The 22,171-nt window shown below is 42.6% G+C and overlaps 1 protein-coding gene and 2 long non-coding RNA genes across 3 annotated transcripts in view; 1 reads left to right on the top strand and 2 right to left on the bottom strand.

Moving 5' to 3' along the window:
* The window catches only part of LOC307210810, a 554,287-nt gene that overhangs the window by 41,277 nt on the left and 490,839 nt on the right, over positions 1-22,171 (bottom strand). The window lies entirely within an intron of this gene.
* LOC307209343 lies at positions 945-7,545 on the bottom strand. Its single transcript, XR_013835552.1, has 3 exons — positions 7,470-7,545; positions 2,279-2,555; positions 945-1,117 (listed from the first exon to the last, which is right to left on the bottom strand). It is a non-coding gene; the product is annotated as an uncharacterized lncRNA (long non-coding RNA).
* HOXC11 (homeobox C11) lies at positions 17,229-20,616 on the top strand. Its single transcript, XM_079964301.1, has 2 exons — positions 17,229-18,200; positions 19,632-20,616. The coding sequence occupies exons 1-2, from the start codon at positions 17,522-17,524 to the stop codon at positions 19,862-19,864; spliced, it is 912 nt and encodes a 303-aa protein (XP_079820427.1). The 5' UTR covers positions 17,229-17,521; the 3' UTR covers positions 19,865-20,616.

The following is a 22,171-nucleotide window of genomic DNA, read 5'->3' as shown; positions in this document are numbered from 1 at the left end:
CATAAAGTCCAGGAAGAAATTATAACAGCGGGCTATGAGTTAAAATTTAATGACACGAATGATATAAAACGTTGCTTCTTTGTTCATAGGGCTATAGTGCCTTTGTAGGTGAACATTCTACATTTGGAACTCGATATAGTTCAGTACCTGGGCTGGATATGAGCCCAGAAGCTTATAGGATGTAATATCCATTTCAAGGGAAACTATTTCTATGATCCATCAAGAGTAATGGAGATCTATGGGAAGTTGCAAGACAACGGGGCCCTGATCCTTTAAACATTCACCGATTCCTCTAATATTCACACTGTTCCCCTTAAGAATCCGGCCCAAATTCATTTAAATGCTAATAATGGCGGCTATGGATGCCTCGAGGTATAGATAGGTAACTCTTGATTCCCCTAGCACAGAAAACTCTATGTGCGTTCTTTTCCTTGCAATAATTCGAGCCTAAGGTGCTTATCTGGAAGCAAGTTTCGCTGAGGGCTAATCCCTGGTACAAACCTCGCTGCGGCCCTTAAGAGTTCAATTCTCTACATGCCTACCCAGAAGTAAGCCCCATTAAGTTCAATGGAATTAACTCGCAGGTAAATTTGTGTAGCGTTACAGCCTAGCAGGCGCTAGGCAAGCTGTTAACATGGCAACCTCACCTTGCTCACCTTTAATAACACTGACCTACCGTACTCAAAAGAGCTAGCAGCAGCAGTAGTAATAACGTCTCTATGCACCCTTTACTAGGGAGTAACCTGCATTCAACTAAGTGGGGCTTACGTCTGTGTAAGGACGCAGAGGACCTTGGTGTATCTCTGTAGGACTTTCTTTCAAGTGCATCTGTTTAGGGGTGCCCATCTCACTGAATCACTCCCCACCGTGCTTTCAAGAGCTGTCATTCACCACCATTAAAATCAATTGGAGACTTGCCCTTGGCTTCAAAAGGATATAGATTTCACTCACAAGGTTTCTTTTTTCTTTTTTCACTCTCATTTCTTCGAAAGAAGTACCCACACAAATATCATTTCTGCCTCTTTTACTGGAGGTGTGCACGGAACGTTGGTTGTCATATGAGGACTGTTAAGGGCTCCGCAGAAGTGACTAGGGTTCTGGATCATCTCCAACAAGCCTGGATTGTATATAGAGGCATAAATTGTGTAGAAAATTGTGGATCGGTTCACCTTGAAGAGGGAATGCTTGGTTCCAAAGACGCTTAAACACTCACCCAAATAGATAAAACTTATTTATTACCAGTGAGTGGCTAGGACAAATTGTTGCTCGCAGTAAAAGTGCGTATTGTTCCTCAGCTTGCTTGCTGCTTCTGCTGCTGCTTTTTTTATATAGGGGTGTATTTCATAGCTATGGCTTTAAAATGAATTCATTAAGAAGCGGAAAGTATAACCCCATCTCCCGAATTGCAAGGAATAATTCTGCCTTCAAGAGAATAAGGGGGGGAAACCCCAACAACAGGCACACACCCAGTTAAGTTGTATTTCAACAGTGCAAATTATTCCAAAATTATGGGAAATATGCAAAAGCGCATAGGCTTGATCCAAAAACAAGTAATGCTTTATCTTTATCATTATTAGTATTATTTTACTATAGGTGTTCTCTATACCGAAAGGGTTGTGAGCAAATGTTTTATGTGTTATCGGGGGGAAATAGATAATTTACCCTCTGGGGCTGAACATATGCACATAATAGTCATTGTTCAGCACAGAAAGATGGTGCAAAGAGTAATTATATATTATAGATCTGAAGCGATGCATGCTAGTCCCAAGAAAACCCCAGCGATGTGTTTTGCTTGCTCGCCAGTAGCAGGTAAGCTCCACACGCATCACCACCACAACTACCACCCAAAATTCAGGATCGGTTTAACAGGATGTCCTTTTCCTTCTTACTAAACCACCACCAACAGCAGCAGCATGTCGCATTATGCATAGTTATTCCAATGGAACTTGTTCCCAAGTAAGAAGGCAGCTTTTATGATCCGGATAACAATGCTAACAAGTATTTGACACATTTCCTTCAAGTTACCAAAGTAGGGAAATGTTAGCGTGGATTATTTTTTTAAAAAAAGTGCAAGCCAGTGATTAATTTTTTTATTTTATTTTAAATTATTAAAACGCCATTGTCTCGTGCTAATGTGCAAATGTGGAATACTGGTTGGCCTGCCTCCGCTTTCTGTCTGTCCGTCTTATCCATCTGTCTGTCTCTCTCTCTAATCCCTGTATCTATCTTATATTTCGGTAAGCTTAGCCTCTGCAGTGACTGCCACATATCTACTTACTGAGAATTCATAATCGGTGCTATTTTGAAGCATATATAAGACAATTGAAATACTGTTTCTCGCGGTTTCCCGGGCGCACGGGATGTCTTCCCTCTTGACAAATGGTCCCTCGCTTGGGGGTCAGCAAGCCTTGGTCTTGGACTTCACGGAGAATCTGCGGCAAAGCTATCTGTCTGTCTCTTCCCTTGCCTTGGCTTTCATCCCGTCAACGGCTGCAGCCAAAAATGTTTTGCAAACATTCCCATGCTCTTCTGGTATTTTGGAAAGACCCCGCAGACTGAAGAGAAAGCAAAAAAGATAACATAACAAATCTCGTCGTGAAGGGCATTAAAAAAATGAAATTCCATTATATAGGGTCATTCGCTCGTGTATGACACTAGGCGCCATTTGCCACGTACAAACTGTGTCTATTTTCGAAAAACGATAGGCTTTGTTACGAATGCATCTTCTTTCGGGACACCTAATAGCAAAGGGCGATCAGAAGATTGGGGCCAGGCGTGTTCCGGAGGAAATATTATAGACCTCATTATTAATCTCTCCAACCTTTTTAAACGGGAAGCTTAAAAATGAATACTTACATAACATTATGTAAATATTAATATAGCACCCTATATTAATGGCACCCTAGGTACGCTATCATATAGGTGCAATGTGGGAGTAGTAGAGTTAGTTATACAAACGGGCACGATCTACTCAAAATTAAAAGCTCTTTGAGTTAATCAGGTGTTTAACTCTGATTACCCTACTGTAATCAACAGGACTTTAAAGTGGTTACCTTTTCTTGGATTCTTCATCATGATAATGATAGATCCTATCCAGTCAGAGTTAAACACACTTTAAGACCCATTGTTTTCCATTTGAGAGGGCTAACACATCAGAAGAGCTTAAAACCACATCAGAGAGGACTCTTAGATGCTGCTTAATGAAAGCAACATCTACTTTCCCCTCATTTCTGATTTTATTTCAATACTAGTCCTCAGCCACACCAGAAGAGATATCCCTGGAGGGGTAAATAAATACCTTAACAGCGCTGATGTGGGCATACCTTCTCTTCAGCAAATGCAAACACAGAGGATCAAATCCTTGCCATTGGGATTAAGGAAGTGTATCAGCCCAGGAGGTGTAACCATCAACTAGCTCCCCTGGCAAGTGGTCTGCCCTGCCCACTTGTTTGGAAGTGAGATTGCAATTGAAGCTATGTGCCAGCATTTACTCAAAGATTAGGGCCAGGAGGTCAGCAACCTTTTTCAGCCATGGGCCTGTTCACCGTCCCTCAGACCATGTGGGGGGCCAGACTATATTTTGGAGGGGGAAAATAAATGAATTCCTATGCCCCACAAATAACCCATAGATGCATTTTAAATAAAAGGACACATTCTACTCATGTAAAAACACACGGATTCCTGGACCGTCCACAAGCCAGATTGAGAAGGCGATTGGGCCGCATCTGGCCCCTGGGCCTTAGGTTGCCTACCCCTGGATTAGGCAAACAGAGGTCCCTGAAATTCCCTAGAAGCCATGGCCCCAAAACAGTCTTTTCTGAATACACCTGGAGCACTGTAGACATTGGGCAGGGCTAGCCTATGCTTGGGCCTTCTGCTGTCATCCCAGTGTGCAATTCTGGTCCTCATTCTCTTCTTCCTTACCCTGAGACTGCAGTCCTATATACACCATGAATAGTCTACTGTGGTGTTCTGCAGATGTTGGACTCCAACTCCCATCATCCCTGACCATTGGACATGCTGCCTTGGACTGATAGGCTTTGGCAGTCCACCACACCTGGAGGGCACCACGTTGCCTAATCTCAAAGAGGCTCACTTCTGAGTCGGTGTGTATTGGAATGTGCTGCAAGTGAGTCCAATATTTTATTCTCAAAGTGGAAATCTGCTAAACAAAATCTCGGCTGATACATTATCATCTTACACTGTCCCTAGCGACACTGCACTCTTTTAAGTAACATGTGCCATTATCATCAATATGCCAGCGCACCTTTTACTGAGTATTTTCTCCCCCTTTTATATGGGTGGGTTCATAAATACACAATCAAGACAGAGTGGGAATAATTAGCAATGTTTACCAACATATGCCACCCACGCCACCTTTGAATCCATCTTACACTCCGGGATTGGGAAATGAAATAGAATACGAGTAATTAGTTTTAAAGCAAATCATTTCAAATGGAAACTTATAGGTAAAGCCTAATGAACTGCAGAGGGGGTAAAAAAATAAACCCTGATTTTTATATGACTTGGTTGGTAGCAAGGAGACACAGCAATATTTTACTGTTGAGAGAATAAATTAATTAATATGTCTGTAGCAACCAACTGCAGTGGCTTCATGGCTGACTGCATTTAAACGAGATATATGTATCAAGCCTCGCTGGTGTTGTTAACAAGAGTGATAATAAAGATGAAAAGGATAGGAAAGATACAAAGATGGATACATTTGTATTCCTTGCAGGAGCCATAAGAGTTTGCTTAGAATTTCTTACAGCCAGGCTTTGTTTCTGCGAGATTATGTTAACCAGCAGAGTTGATGAATCAATTAAAGAAAACCACTCACTTACCAACCAACAAACTAACAACAACATGAGGTTATGTCTACGTGTATCTCCCAATAACCTTAATTTGAAAGGAAATGTGCACACATTCTAGCTTGAGTTAAGGGCTATGGAGTTCTATAGAGTTCAGAGAGATGTGCTCCCTCATACTACCCCTATTTACTTATTCCCAAGTAAATGTGTCTGCCTATGACTGCAGCCTCAAAGCAGGTGTTTAAATCTCTCCCACTTGAAAGCGATAAATTTTGCAGCCGGATCCTATCCAGTTTTACTCAGAAGCAAGTTGACGCTTAACTTGGACTGAGTCGTTTTCCTATATTTGGAAACGCTAGGGCTTTCCCATAATTAAGAGTGAAGGTGGCTTTAAAAACTCTCCTTTTATGGCATGCCCAAAAGTTAGAAATCTCATTTGCCTTTCTGGAACCCAAATAAGACCGCATTTGCATTTAAGAATCTTTGTTTATGGTTGGCTGGGTCTGAAACAGACAGGCTAAAAATACTTTCCCCCTTTAATAAAGTGATGTGATGAAGGCCTTGTGGTAGTTGATTGTTGTTATGCAAGCAGCCTGGGCTATATCTGAAGATCTTTTAAGAATCACAGCCAACATTAATCTTCCCAAGGGGGGGGGGAACCATCTTTGTAGTTGTATCCAATACCCCCCTTTACCTTCTCCAAAACCAGTGTTCGCTGGAGATGAGATGATAATTAAAGGGCATGTGAAAATTCATCTCATTGTGATGAAGAACTATTAATCTATTATGAGGCTGTGTGAGGTTTTGAGAAAGAAAGAATCATTAGTATTATTATATGAAATAGGGTGGGGTAGGAGGGAGTCCTAATAACGAACAGATAGCGCCTTCCAAGACTCACCATCAAAATCTGCGAGAGCTCTGCCATTTACTGCAGTTGAAGAGGGAGTTCCACCGAATTGTCCTTTAAAGGTTGCACAATCAGCAAAGTCCTGCTGCCGGCATCCCTTGTGTCCCTCGAGAATTCCTGACTGAGTGGGGGCAAAATATTTGCACATATTCTGCATGCATTTGCGTGGTAGTGCAAATTTTGGGCCAGTGAGGGGCCATACAAAGCAGCCATAGGAATAAAGGAATAAATATTCAAAGGAACAAATCCAGAGCTCTGGATGTAAATGACAAAGGAGAACGCATGTACTCCGTCTCAGAGGTACACGTAGGGCCACCAAACGAAGGGCTTTAAACACCCACAAAACACACCTCCCAGTAGCTGCTGCTAAAATCAAAGGGAGAGGGCAGCTTTGAAATGAAGGCGACGATTAGCCTGCCAAGACCGGGCAATAGGTGGTTGTGTTTGCCGACAGAGACTTGAACACGTTCACCCTTTTTCATGCTTATGATTCGAATGTTGTGTTTCTCCGCGCGCGCGCGCACACACACACAAATAAAGATACAAACAAGCAAACATGCTCTGCTTGCTATGCCAGTTATCTGCGTCAGAATGTAGTGATACAATAACAGCCTAACCTATAGTTTACTGCCTCCTCTGTATTCCTGAAAGGGCAGGATCCAGTCAAAGTGGAGCGCTTGAAAGTCCCCTTGTTGTCGATTAAGCACGTGCTTAATTCTTCCTCATTGAAATTAATTGGTCTTTGGTCGTGCCTTTCCTAGTTACTCATCTATATAAACGACTGGCGGCCTTGCATCAGTGAAGTATGCGGCGCTGATTTTAAAAGTTCTGAGTTTGTGAAAGATGCAATAACTTGGTGGCCATTATTACTAGGTTGGTTTAAAGGGGAATAAAATGACTTAAATGGAGACGATCGCCTAATACGTGCAGTGGATCGGGATCCATGACCCGTCTATCGATAGCGCTCCATTATGTCTAGGTAACTGACAAGCAAAAAGGTATGTTAAATAAATTATATTGTTTGATCAGGTACAGTCTCGATTCCTCCTCCCTCCCCCCCCCCTCCCCGCAAACAGCCGCCACCACCATACAAGGCTGAACTCCCCGCACTGACAATCACGGACCGAGCCTTTTCCTGGGCCCAAACACAGCATTTCGAAAAGGAAAACGAAACCTATTTTCTGCACTCTGACAAACTTTTTGCCACTGTTGTGATTTGGCTGCTGCGGAAATGGCGAGTCGGGAGACTCTCGTTGCCTTCCTTAAAAAGGAAAGAAGGAAGGCTACTCGCGCTTTCTTTTAACACTTTCCATTTCAGATTGACGTAAACAAAACATTCTATAGATTTAAATAAAAGCAGAGGCGATTTTTTGAATGATCTCCTGCATTAAAATTAGAGTGAATTCGTAAATCGTCCGTCCTCGTCGTCATCGTAATGAAGAATTGCTGTTTTTTTTTAAGAATCTGGACAGATAAATTCATTAAGAGAAGCGCCGGCCACCCCCACCCAGCCACCCAGCCACCCTCTACCTCAAGGCCACATTCAATAACAGCTCCGGACGCTGTAATCTAAACGAAGCCCGGCATTGGAAGACTCCCTCTTAACAACCCTTTAATACAGCAAACTAAAGATCTGGGGAGACCTTTGTTGATCTTCAATGATGAGGCCCGCCCCCCTTCTTCTTCTTCCTCCTCCTCCTCCATCCCCCACCCCCACTCCGTCCCCTACTGTAGTTCAGAGAATATTGTACCTCGTTTGCCGCAGCTTAAAAACCAGCAAATGTGTTAGCAATTCTGCGAGACCTTGTCTGCCCGGTGCTAATCTTTTTTTTTTTTTTTTTTTTTTTTTGGTCGGATGACTTTTGTTTACAACAGTCTGTCTGGGTGGGCGGGGGCCGCCATTACAAAGTGAAGGTCAAGTTAGCATCCTACGTACCTTATATGGTATACGGCGGTCCTCCATTTTCATGGATTTGTCACAACAGAGCTAAATGGCCATCGCATTTCTTACCCGAGTAAACATATGGGTCTCTGTCTCTCTTTTTAAACACCCCCCCCGGGCCCATTTTCCCCTCTCTTTTACATCACCATTCTTATTTTGAGGGAGGGGGGGCTATCTGAATGCAACGATCAAGAGGAAGGCTGTGGGGGGTGCATGGAGGGTGAGACTATGTGGGAATGAGACCAGAAGTCCGCATGACGACTGCTGCTTGGAAAGTTTTTTTTTTCCCCTCCCTCTCCCCCCCCCCCTCCGGGATTGCAGACTTCAAACAACTCCTCTTTCAGCAAGATGCAAACACGTCTGCGATGGAGGAAATTAAACGTCATAAAGAAAAGCCCAATTAGGGTTTAATGTCTCAACATTACGGTTTCCTCCAGAAAACAATGAAGTTCGCTCGGTAAGGAGAGGGGGAGAATGGGTGGGGGGAGGGGAGAAGGGAAAGGAGGGTTTAGATTTTCTTGTCTTAATCGTATAATCTTTAAATAAAGGAGGAGGTGGGAGGGATGGGCTGGATAGATCAGAGCGCCTGAAATTAATAAGAGCGGAAATGAGGGGAGATCCTGCAAAGTCTTGAGTAGCCTGTCTACTGTGGAGGGCTGGATTATAGACATTTTCATATCACAGGTTGTCCGTCGGAGGTCCCAGAACGGGCTTAATTGCGCACAGGAGATCTGCCAGGGATTCGGAGGTTAAAGAGGGGAGTGGGTGGGTGGTCTTTACATAGATTGAACCGATAAGGTGATATCGCGACTGGGATAAGGGCTGGAGGGTGATGGAGGAGAGGGGAAGGGAAGGGAAAGGGAGGAAATAGAGAGAGAGAGAGAGAGGCGAAAGTGGGTGGTTAGTGGGTGAATAAAGAGGCTTTATTTATTTATTTATTTCCCACCCCCCACCCCCAAAAGAAAGCGCCCCTCCCTCTCAGTGGCAAAGCCGTTCTCATTATGGTGAAAGATAAGTCTTCTTCTCGAAGGAAAGATATGAAAAATGGCTGGAGTCCTTGTTTTGGCTGAGACGGAGAAGAGCAGGTTCGCTTCCTTACCACCGCAAGATGGTGGAGGGGAGCATGAGAATTAAATCTCCATCGAGGTCAACCCATAATTTTAGGCTATCCAAGTAGCTTCACCCCCCCCTTCCCATTTTCTTCTCGTATTGGCAGCGACGTGGGAGTGCGGTGGGGACGGTGAGAGTAAGGGAGGGAAAGCAACAAACCAAACAAAAAAACCCCACGCCTTTGCAAGAGAGTAGATTTCCAAGGGAATCAATGGGACTTTGTTCCCAAGTAATATCATAGCAAAATCATAACCGCAACGCCGGGGCCGCTATAAATTTCGCCTGGGTCTATGGCCCTCCTCCATAGCGGTAGCGCATACAGTTGTTACTTAGCTGAGGCGGCAGTGCCGCAACGCATATGAACAAAAAAACACAAACCCAATCATTTATATTGTCTTGACACCCGGCGTTCGTGCGTGCTGTTTAGCAAGGATGTTGTTGTGGGATGGGCGAGGAATATAACAACAATCCTTCTCCTAGTCCATTAGAGAAAATGAACAGATTTCCCAGTGACAGTTTCCAAAGCCGCCTAATCTATACAGCGTGCGCGCGCGCGCTTGTGTGGCTCTTCCCAGACTAATGCCAGATGTGCATTTGCAGCGCTATCAGCAGTTCTTCCCCGTTTTGAACTTCCAGTCCTGTTTGTTTATTTGTTTTGGGATTTCTGCGTGGCGCAGAAGGCACGGGAGAGCTTTTTTTTCATTCGTTTGCCCTGCATGGCAGAGGAAATTGGTAAACAAGACTCCACCTCAAAAAAGACGGCCTCTGTTTGTATTAAAAAAAAAAAAATCAACACGGAATATACTTGTCCTTTCCTTTCAGTCCCACATTATCAATTAGCGTTGCTTTATTTTTGTTGTAAACAGCAGCCTACTTGCCACGTTACCTACTATACGAGTCACTATGAGGAGACATCCTTATGTGCACATCCTTGAAGTCAACGGGAACTCCGAGCTTAAAATATTTAGTATCTCGCTGCTAGCATTTAAAGGTATTTTAAGAACAAAGCCAAACAAATCTGCATCCTTTTCCAGCGTGCAGAGGACGCACAATTTTGGATTTGCTCTCCCTACAGCTTACTGAAATGGACAATGCGACCATGTGAGTTCCTAAACTCCTTACTGTAAAAAAATATCCATTTATATGCAGACACAGAATAGCAGATTTGAAGAAGTCCCAAAGGGAGTATGTCTGATAAAGAAAGCAGAATGATGGAATGTGCGCGTGAGGGAGAGAATAGAAGCATCAAACAGCACTTCAGACAAGCTGGTTCTGAATCCTAGTAGGATGAAGTCAATAACTAAAGCAATATAAAGTTACTAAGAAAACAGATATTTTAAATTTCAGTTTAGTAAGTCACTCTGTGTGTATATATCTATAAAGAGAGAGGGCGGGGGAGAGACGAGAGAGAGAGAGAGAGAGTGAGAGAGAGAGAGAGAGAAAGAAAGAAAGAAAGAAAGAAAGAAAGAAAGAAAGAAAGAAAGAAAGCGTCTGGTATTTAATAAAAAGAGGGTTTATAAATGGGGAGGGGGACAGCTGTAACACAAGTAAATAGTCAAAGGCACGATCCAGCCAAAGACGGTCACTTTTAAATTAATTTCAGGGTAGTGTGTGTATATAAAGTATGTCCCTCAGTGACATTGGTGGGATTTAACTGTGGCCGGATCGTGACCACAAGAACTATTCGACTTCATAAGCGGAATGGCATACAGAGAAAAACAGCATTTGGGTTTTGTTCCGAGTGATTTTTTTTAACTAAGTACCTCATTTTAGAAATATAATTTGAGATTTCAAGAAGGATTTCCAAGGGAATGCACACGATTGAAAGTTAAATGCATTGCTGCACACTCCCCCCCCGCAACTTTATTGTTAAAGGACAGGATCTGGATCTTGACTGGATCATTTAGATCTTGTACCCCACTGAAAGTAACTCATCTACCGCTAATTTCTAGAAACCATGAGACATAATAATTCACGACATTTCAAAACAAAACAAAACAAAAAGCACATATAGAGTCATGCGTTTGTAGTTGCATTTCATGCGAATTTCCAACAATTGATGTCTGTAGATGCACTATCAAGTTACTTTCAACTGTTCTCATATGCATATATTGAGGGACACATAGATTTCACGAGAGAGAGAGAGAGAGAGGGAGAGAGAGAGACTGCCTTGCGCAGGCGCACACGTCCCCATGCAAACAAAGAGGCTGATATTTCATGGCATTGCCAAAAGGCGCTCTGAAGTAATGAGCATTCCTTATAGCTGGTTTCTATGTTTGCCGAATGTCACCACACAACTATCCCAGGCATTCTGTTTCATTTTATTCTGATAAATGTGGATACTGGGGTTGATTCCAGCCCTACTGACTTACATCGGGGAGTGGGAGGGTAAGCTATTGAAGTTTCTTTCCGCCCCTCCCCTGTAAAAACGTTGAGACTTCACTTTGATCACGGTGTGTCTGATGGGAACAAGGCAGCCTGCTGGCTGAAATGAAAGAAATGTAGGTATCAAGGTAGACTAAAAAGCTAAAAAAAATCCAGCTCATACACACAACCAAATGCAGAATGTTTCATATAAGTTAAACCCCTTTTGGCAAAATCTCACTCGCAGTGGCTGCTATGTCTTCCTTCACACAATCTAATAAGAAGCTATCCCGTTACAATACAGGTTATATCGTGCATACGGAGATATTTGCTAATAAAACTGAACTCTCAAGTGAAACAAAAATTCCTTAGATGGGATTTGATGATCCACATCCCGAGAACCTCATCCAGACAATAAAGCATTTTTTAAAAATCTATGCAAGTCTATTCACTCTCTGCGTGTTGTAGAATTTTATTATTTAAAACGTTGGGTGCTTTTAAAACGTTTGTGTATTATGTTGGTCAATGGCCCACTTTCTTTTGAACACAATCCAGTGCAGCTATTCTTTTTGAAAGGAACCTGAAACACACCGAAAATTGGCTTCTTGGGTGAATTACTAGGTCCCCTTTCATTTGGAAAGCGGAATAAGCCATTGGCAAACTCCAATGAACTTGGCTTTGTAGCATATATATTCAAGTGTGTCTGGACTGGAAGGGTCGGCCAAATATGTTGGCGTAAGAGTTCCTTTTATTCGCTTCTAGCTTCCTAACTAGTGGAACTGACCTAACGATCCTTACATGTATATTGATATGGCTGCAACCCAATGCACGTTTTTCTTGGGAGTAAAGCCAAGCAACCCTCTGTAGACAATGGGCTTCAATCGAACTTGCTTGTGTGCACAGGATCAGACCCTACTGAGCAATCACTGCACTTTATTATTCATTGCAATATGCCAAGTATCATTTGCAATCCTCCCAATTATGATGGTTTATATTACCCCAATAATGCGCAGAGGAGAATTCTGCGTGGGGCATCTAGTCCGGGCATCCCTCAGCGCAGCTATACTGCTCACTGTTGACTTTGCGTGTGGCTGGGAAGCATACCGCTTATCAGCTTTTATCTTTATTGGGTCCACATGATTTTGAACTTGCAACCCTGGCCTGTGGAAGATCTGAAACATTCTCCCCCTCCCCGCTTCCCCGCTTTGAATCGTTAGCAGCTTATGAAGTCGTCTTTAGTAGGCTGGCTTATATCCAATTAAATTTATCTTTGCCATTGGGGGACAATAATATTTTCCAAGAGCTTCCTACTTGTAGCTATTGTCTCTGGCCCCGGATTTCCTGAACACACAAGCAGTCGAGGATAATCTGCTTGCTGGCGAAGGTTTGTAGTACCCTTTGGCTTGATTTAAATACATCGGGGTACTTTATTTTTCCTTGGGAAGTAATTGCATTGCTGTTGCACGGGGGAAAAAATCATTCCTAGGCTGTGATCCCAAACACATTGACTTGTAAGTCACTTGCATAGGATTCAGTGGGACTGAGTTGCTTCCAGTGAGCTGCATCGCTGAAGACTCACAGGTCACAATCCTAAAGCGTCAAAAGTTTGGGATTCTTTGGCCCAAAGAAGGCATGCGAAAACGGCTGCTTGAAAGGTTTGGTTGGCTTCCCATCCCCAAACCTCACAAAAGTAATCCTTCACCCCCTGTATAGAGAACCTATCTTACTGCAGGCCGTAGAAATATCTAAGGGGCGTCCGCTTCATTCTGAAATTCGGGGGAAATCCGGCAAGAAAAGGCCAAAAGGCAAGAGGTAAACAACATTTTCGTGACCCCATTTCTCCCTAAGAAAAGCTTTAGGGTTGGGTAGTACATGTGCCTATGATTGGGATTCTGGGAGATGGGGAAAGAGAGATTTAGATTAGAATATCTACATTTATGCATATTCTACAAGGTAGTCTTTGTGTCATAGTCTGCACATTTCTAAAAGAGAGACCAGTATGGCGGTCTCTGAATGAAAGCATTAATCGGTGTGGACCATGAAGTTAATCGAAATTTGCACTGATTTACATATGTTAATTTTTCTCCCAAACTGATAAGAGGACGATGAAACTAGTTCATATGAAATCCAAGGCGGGTTTCGACCATACCTACAAATCTTTGCCGTCCATAGACTAGTTGGCAAATGTTTGTTAGTTATGCCCAAATCCGCCTTGTCCATCATGTACCGTTCAGTCTTGATTCGCTTAATGTACACAAACAAACCCAGAGACCGGAGTCCTGACCACGATGGGAACATTTCTTTGGCCAAACCCGCCACAACTATAATCGGAGCTAGGTTCTTTCAAAGTTCATTTTACCCACAGAAAAGTACGTTTCCTAGAAAGTCTTGGTCACGTGGATACAATTTTCTGCCTAAATAATAATAACAATGACAAAATACTGGGATGTGTTTATAGTGTGATCTTGGTTCTGTCGGGCAAATGACCCGGCAACAGAAGAAGGGAATGTATTGCCTGATTAACACAGCAATGCCATGTTGAAGTACACTTGGCGAGCCACAAACAACCAGCCGGGTGAACATATACATATGTCTAATTACACCTAGGAAGCTCTGCCTGGCAATTGACACAATCCTGTTCTCTCTGCCTGCTCTGCTCTTTCTTATGCATCTTCATAGTGAGTCACACCATCACACAACTTGGGGAGACACTGTCATAACGCACCTACTTTGAAAGATTTTTCCTTTTCTTACTTCTTCTCTCTCCCCCGTATATATTAAAGAGGGTTTTTAGACAACTAATTTTTTTAAAAAAGTTTTTAAAAAGTATTTCTTGGCTGTGAATATGAAATCTATCAACGAGTAAAGCACTCACGGTTTATGCTCAATGGGCTGTTGGTTTTTTGTGTGTGTTTTTTTATATATTTTTTTCTAAGTGGAGACCAAAAGGAATGTGAGACTTCCAGCCTTCATTCTTCTGTTTTATGGTAGTCAGGGAATTGACTTTGGTGGTTCAAATTCAAGTGCTGTGGCTCCACAGCTGTCTTTTCTGTGCTTCTTCGCAGGAAGCCGACAAATCCTATACTTTAAACCGGGCTTTAAAAAACACAACGGCACTGGGGCTCGCTTGAGCTTATATCTACCTATTAAGAGCAATAAATTATTCGCACACCTAGAGGAGATATCCTGTGTGTTATACCCCACATGCTTTCAACAGCCACCCGCTTTAGACCCTTTCTGCTCGCCACCAATGCAGCCGGATGAGACACAGGAGAAATTTCTGCCCCACCAGGAAAAGTGGAAAGAAGGAATAAAGAAGAAGAGGTGGGGGGAATGGGCGGGGGCAACTCACTTTCCAAGAGATGTTGCAGAACCATTCCGAAACAGCACCCAGCACTGCAAATTTCTTCACTTTCCCCACCCCACCTCGGGCAGGTTCAATAAATAGTGTTTGGTAAGAAGGAGTGGAGGAAAATAATGATCCCCGTAAACAATATTTTTATTAGTTTGTAGTTAGCATGAATATTGCTGCGTAAAAAGGGGTAGTTAAAGGCTCCCTGACACTTTAATTAAAAGTTTGTGTCTAAAGCAGCATCTAACTCATAAACGGCAGAGCGAAGGAGAGAGCCAAAACAGACCATCCCTGCAGAAGCCTTGCACTACTCCTGTCCCCCCTCTCTCACACACAACACACACCCATCTCTTCTTCCCCATAAGCAGAGGTGTGTATTTGGTGAGGAGGCTCCGAATGGTTTGGAACCTGGAGGCGCGTTTATCTGAACCCTCTGCGGGCGAGGCATCCTACGTCCAAAGACGCAGAACAGTCGAAAGTGAAGAACGTCGCCCGTAGGCGTATGAAATTAAAAGGACAGGTTGATCAGAGGGCTTCACGAGAAAGAGAGAGCAAGAGCCGCCATGTTTTCTTTAGGTTTTGTCTGTAGGATCACTTAATAAAGACTCTGGATTTGAAAGAAACCCACCCAATAAAAGTCCCACTGTGGTTTTTAAGGCTATACTTCAGTCCCGAGTCACACACGACCTTTAAAGATTTTGATCTCCTGTCCGATATAGTCAGTTTCCTCCCCGTGACCAAAAATCATTTTTCGTTTCAGTCATTCTGTTCATTAATCTCATCCTCCCTTTTTGGTTTCAGCAGATGTCCCTTCCTTTCCTGGGGCGTCTTCGTCGCTGCAGACTGCTTAGGAATCTGTTCTACCTGCTGACTAAACTCTACCTGGTGGTTTTAAAAGTAAAAAGAGCCTCCCAAATTAAAATGAATTATGGGGCAAATGAGGTCATCGCAGAGCGTCTCCTTTTGTATCACAAGTTGCTAGATTTTTCTTCTTCTTAAGGATTTGTTCAAGGCTTACCCAAAGGAAAAGCTTCACAACCACAAAAACCATAACGTTAAAAAACAACAACCCCTCAGTTCCCACATATTCTTATATACCAGCCCGCCATGTTCCTGGACTTTGTTATTTGTTCCTGAGAGTTTAATTTACTGCAACACGAATTGACAGGATATCACTAGTAAAGTCATTTTGCCCTCCTGATGCTGTGTGAATTTTGTTATGAGGCTTTTAAACTGTCCAAAACTGGAGCCAGCGATGGAGATTAAGGCGGGAGGATTCTATGTAAACAAAGCAAAGTTGTTGGGTCCTACACACACACACACACACACACACACACACACACACTTCTTTGAAGAGAGCAAAGTGAATTAAAAACAGAAATAAAGGCAGAGATGAGAGCAAAAAGACAACAAAATATTGGAGATATTTTGCATCAGGTGGAAACTAAACATTTTTATTTATTTCTTTGCAGATCAATTACAGGACCTTTTTAAAAAATAAAGTAAAAACAAATGAAAAAGTTGTCAATTCAGGCGCAAAATCTGTTTGATGAGCCTGTGTGATGTGTGCTCCAGATCATCTGAAAGACAGGAGAGTTTTAAGCACGCATCCTTTGTTTAGGGGGACTTTACTGGATATGCCAGCAGCCTCTATCAACTGTCAATATTCTCTAAACGCCTTTATAGCATGGCTTTCTGAAAGAAGACATTTTAGGTTAACAATTGTCTGAAAGTCAGGAGGAATGTTCTACAAGACACCTTTTACAAATATTCCTTCTTCCAGCTTTAAAAATCTGAGGGAATCACAGGGTGGGCGCTGAGAGACTCCAAGAGCACCAAATACAAGGACAAATGACTTTAATAAGAATCCTATTTATTTTTTTTCAGTGCACCCCCCCCGCCTTTTCTTTCGCTGGCAGAATAAAGGTCGCAAGGCACCGTGAACATACATTGATTGACAATAAACAGCTGCATTAAATATTCAATATACCACTCTTACATAATAAATATTTAACCAAACGTTAAAGGGGCCTTTCGAATATTTATTAGTCCTATGTCCTGATGTATCCTCCCTAATTCCAATACTCTGAAGTCATTAAGCCCATGCCTCAGAGGGTTCAGGTTCGGGCTTAAATCCCTAGAAAAGTTTCAAAGTTTATTCGGCTCCTCGCATATTTGGGATATGCTGCTGGAGGTGTGCATTCTCTTTGGCAGATTAGGTGTCCTTATGCATACATGAGATCCCTACATAGGCATCTAAGTAATTAATAAACGTGAGAAACTTGCCAGTGGCTCCCCTATATACCTATCTGTTCCAAAGATCCCACCCACACCCACTATATGGAGTTGTGCTCCGGACTCCTGGAGCAAGACCTTGAGAAATGTTTGAAAACTTACTGAAGAATCTTTATCCAGTCCCCTGGGCTTCTAACAGTTGAATCCACATTTTTAAGAAAAGAAAATAAAAAAAGACAGAGAAGAGAAGAAGAAAAAGGGAAATAAAAGAATGTGTCTGATCATGCCTAAAATGTGACTTGCATGGAAAGAACCCCCTTAAAAAAAAAGTAAGAGAGGAAAAATTACAGTTAACACATCCTTTAGACCCTCCCTCGCCTCCTCCACCCCTGAGCTACCCCCACCCAACCCCATATCTGAATCCTCCTGAACAACTGAAAGCAAAATCCAAATAGGAGAGAGAGAGAGAGAGAGAGAGAGAGAGAGAGAGAGAGAGAGAGAGCTTTGAATGCTTACAAGGGGTGTGCCTGGAAGAAAATGAATACAAATCTGCGATTGATTTTCATAATGTTTCTGCGGTGTTTGAAAACCAATCGTTTGAACCTCTGAGATCTTACCTAAGTGAACCACTCCTACGCTTCTAAGTGCTCCAAACTGATATATGACAATATCTACTTTGGATCACGTGTCCTGGAGAGAGCGACTAAGACGGATAGCGCGTCATCTCGCCTTCCCAAATTTTTCCCCCTCTGCACATCGGATCCAAAACATCTATCTATAGGAGCAAGAAAAGGAGAAAGATGTTTAACTCAGTGAACCTAGGAAACTTCTGCTCCCAGTCGCGCAAAGAGCGGAGTGCTGACTTTGGAGAGCGAGCAGGTTGCGCTTCCAATCTCTACCTCCCCAGCTGCACCTATTACGTCCCAGAATTTTCAACTGTGTCATCTTTTTTGCCACAGGCCCCCTCTCGCCAAATCTCCTACCCTTATTCCACTAACCTCTCTCAAGTGCAGCCAGTGCGAGAGGTCTCCTACGGGCTAGACCCCTCGAATAAATGGCACCATAGAAGCAATTACGCCTCGTGTTATTCCGCGGAAGATCTGATGCACAGGGATTGCCTCCCGCCTTCCACCATGACCGAAATGCTAATGAAAAACGAAAGCGTGTACAGCCACCACCACCACCCTAGCTCCAACCACCCGGCGTCCACGGGCTTCTACTCCAGCATGAACAAAAACAGTGTCCTCCCGCAAGGCTTCGACCGGTTCTTCGAAAACGCCTACTGCTCCACCGAGAACCCGCCCGAGACCTGTTTGCAGAAGACCGAGAGCAAGCTGGAGACCGACTCCCAGCCCACCGCGCTGTCATCCCGCGGCGACCAAGGCGTAGACCCGGAAGACGAGGAAGAAAACACCAACCCGGGCTCTTCAGCTTCATCCTCCTCTGTCAACAAGGAAGGGAGCAAAACCAGCAACTCGAGTAGGTAGAGAAAGCAGTAAATGGAAAGGTTAAGGGACTAGCCCGCTGTTTTGTCGGTCAAATTTTATGTGGAGTTTTATAAGCATTCAAAGGATTTTATTATAACCTACAAAGCTCTTTCTTGCAACGAGAAGAATTTTTACGATGGGAAAGGCTCTTTGAGAAAAATGGAGATGTTAGGCGCAGACACAGTATCTCAGAGTCTGTGAAATTTTAAAAGCACACCATGGTGACAAATATTAACTTTGATCATGAACTTACATGAGCATTTTAAAAGGATTTGGTCCCGGGCTTCTGAGGGTAAAAGGCAATTGGGCAGAACACTGCTCTTGCTTCCTGTCCTCGCGAGGAAGCACTGAGAGATGCACGCGAGCGAGCGGGGGGGGGCGGGTGGTGTTATTTTTTTCCCTTATTGAAAATGCATGCAGAAATTCAAATATATATCTATATTGCTATGAATGTGGGGAAAGGGAATGCAACGTTTTCATGTCCTCAGTGCATCCTGTGTTGTTCTTCTTGCTCTTGTTGTTGCTTTTCTTCCTGCAAATTGCATTGCTTAGGCGTAGTTCTTTGGGTGATTTCTTTTCAAATAGACAATGCTTATTTTGCTATTAAATGTGTTTATCACACACACACACACATTTTAAGTATATTTTAATATACTCAGATGCCTTTAGATATTCATATATAAGTGGGTTTATTTTCATTTTTAAAGCAACAACAACAACCTTAAATCGAAGCAACTGTTCAAGTAAATGCATCATGGATGTTTATTTATTTTTTCATTCATAGGTGAATGGAAGGCTAAGTCCTGCATGAACTTACACACCCACACCCACACAGGCGCGCGCACACGTTGTGTTTGCAATTCTGTTTGCTGCCTTGGGAAACACATTGCTTCCCTTTTTTTAGACTGCTCAGATATGTTGCTTTGATTCTCTCTCTGTGTGTATGTGTGTGCTGAATGTATTTGGAGGGTGGCGTTCCCGATAATCAAAAACTTATGCAGAGCAGAATTCTGAGCCCTCATAGTTCTAACGTTGCTCCTGCTGACTCTGTAAGAAAGGCGGCAGATTTGCAGTTTGAACGTCTATGCTTCCCAGCTGCTTCGCCGGCTTCCTTCCCCCCAGCAGTTATTGTTGATTATTGCACTCAGGAATCCCTTTGGAAAAGCCCCCCAAAACAGGGGAAAATGATCATGGGCTGGAAACAGGAAAGGCTGTCTTCATGGCTGTGTTGTGGTACACATGTCTGTTAGGATGTTACACATGGCCGTAGGATGTGCTTCCAGATGGGTGCGTGTGAGAGAGAAGCTATGCATTTGAGATCTTGGTGATGGGGGGGGGCGGTTATTGGGGCTCTGTTGTGTCATTTGCTTAGTTATTTTCACTCCCTCCTGGTTATATTTTTCTCCCTCCCTCCCCCCTAAAGGTGCCCCCCGCACAAGAAAGAAGCGATGTCCCTATTCGAAATTCCAAATCAGAGAGCTAGAGAGAGAATTTTTCTTCAATGTCTACATAAACAAAGAAAAAAGGCTGCAGCTGTCCAGAATGTTGAATCTCACTGATCGACAAGTTAAAATTTGGTTTCAGAACAGAAGGATGAAAGAAAAAAAACTAAGCAGAGACCGCCTGCAGTATTTCTCTGGAAATCCCTTATTGTGAACCTCTTTTGTATATTATATATACATATCTATATATATATATATAAATAAAAAAATAAAAAATACATCCTCTGCTCGTTGAAGTATTCTGTGTATGAAGAAGGGAAGTTGCAAGCACGGTTTGACTGTGGAGTCTTCAAGCAACCCTCAGAGTTTTCAACCTTCTCCGTCCTTCCTTATATCTGTATGTTTGGGACCTGGTTCAGGGTTTATACACTTTTCCCGATTACCTAAACGTTGAAAGGACTTGAATACTGTATGAACTTTTAATTTAACGTTTAGTCTTGAAGAAATGGAATTATTTTTATCATCGGTGTTTTGTTTTGTTTTGTTTTGTTCAGTTCATCTTCATCATCATCATCATCATCTATGTTCGATGGAGGAAACTACAGTGCTGTGTTCACGACAGTATGCACCTACTTCTCCTTATTTTGATATGCAAGTTGATGATGCATCTACGCAAAAGCACCTCCCAAAGTCTTCGGTTGGGAGGAGGGCTTTGTCTGAGTGTGCGTGCAGATGTGTGTGTGTGTGTGTATCTACCCACACGTGTTCATCCGTGCACACGCACTCCACTCCATCAGGGTTCCACTGCTGTACATGCCAAGGACTGTTGTTCATTGAAATCTAATTTAAATAACCTGTCCAAGAATTGGTATCACTATAAGGATGTGATTTCCATTGATTCCCTCATGTATCTTTTATATATTCATATTCTATGCAGTCCCAGGTTTGATTTTTTTTCTTTCTTTCTTCCCCTCTTTGCATCTGGAGAGAGGGTAGGGGTGGGGGATGGGCGGGGGGGGGGAGGAATGGGGAATGGACTACAATAAATTCGCAATAACTGTCTCTTAAATGGTATGTAAATGCTTTTTTTCCTTTCTTTCCTGGACGTGGGAGACCAAACTGCAGCAGCAAGAACAAGAACAACAGTAACAACCACAATTATAAATAAATCTTTGTGTATGTAAAGAAGTGAATCCCGGGAAACTCTGTGAAATTCTGTGGCAAATAAAGACATTTCAAGCTGTTCTACATTATGATTTTATTTGACCATTTTATTAGTATTTCCCTCTTAAAAGACTCATTGCGGTCAACGTGGCATGGACTTTCCTATGGCCAAATGGTTAAATTGTGTGTGTGTGTACCTACGCATGCATACATATATATATATACACACACACATACGTATGCGATATGATATAGCCAAATTAATATGAACCTTCTGCGTTTAACTAGACATTTGTTGTGGAGTTCATTGTTTTCATCATTGCATTCAAATTTATAGGAATTTCTTGGCCCAATAATACAGCCCTGTGCTTGGCTCCAGATGTCTTTGTCTGTTTTCCCAATGTAGTTAATCTTTTTATTTCTTTTCCCTTTTCCCCCACCCCACCCTGGAAGAGAAATATATTGCAATATGCTGAAATTGGTGCTTAATGAGCAATATTGCAACGTGCTTTCCCCCCTTTTTCTTTTTAAAAAGCACAACTAATGTGATGTCTGCTAATGAGCGCATCTCTGATTGCAAACACAAAAGAAGCGGAAATTTTCGTAATGTCAAGGATAAAGTACCTCCCCCTCCCCTTTTGCCTCTTGCACTGCACAAATGCAAAGTCAAGTACTTAATTCCTTCTCTTAAACAAAAACAAGTTCAACTCACAGACATAGGGACAGAAGCGCAATTTTACGTGTACAACTCCTCCCTCCGTTAAATAAATGTAATTTTCTTCACAGTGATAAGAAAATGCGCAGGAAGACGCTTTCACTAGTTGAATGTATTTTTAAAATTTTGTGTGCTGGTGGAGAATATAAGAATTCTGAATGGTCAGTCTGTCTCCTACTCTAAATCTACCAATTCATTCTTGACGAATCCTCGTGTTACTCACATTTGGTGTCTGAAGGTGTCTCTAGCTTAAAGGGCAAGCAGTAACAAAATTATATTCTCCTTCACAGGCAATGTGAGTTCCTCACGGGTTGCTTCTAAATGCAACCATTTGCAATGCAAATACTTTGATGTTGCCTTTGCGGTTTGATTTGTCAGCGATGGGGAAACCCACAAAAATGTGCTTCGTTTGCAAGAAAAGAGGCAGAGAGAAAAGAAACTTTAGCTTCCTTGATAGATCCATCTTCCAGTTCGCCATGATGCTATCTGAAAGGGTGATGTTAACAGGAATGTTTCTCATTAGAAGAGATGAGGGGAAAAGATTATGTATAATAATAGGGGTATGTGCGTGTTTGTATATAAACAGACATACAGACATATACATACGCGGGATGGAAACTGCTTTATTTTTGCATTTATCTG

This window comes from Podarcis cretensis, assembly GCF_951804945.1.
Source record: "Podarcis cretensis genome assembly, chromosome: 2".
Taxonomy (NCBI): Eukaryota; Metazoa; Chordata; class Lepidosauria; order Squamata; family Lacertidae; genus Podarcis; species Podarcis cretensis.
Note: the sequence above shows the minus strand (reverse complement) of the source record. Positions and strands in the feature narration are given on the sequence as shown.

Excerpts from the sequence above, each read along its gene's own strand:
- HOXC11 (XM_079964301.1), top strand. The coding sequence starts at position 17,522 with ATGTTTAACTCAGTGAACCTAGGAAACTTCTGCTCCCAGTCGCGCAAA. Across the intron at positions 18,201-19,631 it reads GAGCAAAACCAGCAACTCGA|GTGCCCCCCGCACAAGAAAG; the intron begins GTAGGTAGAGAA and ends TCCCCCCTAAAG.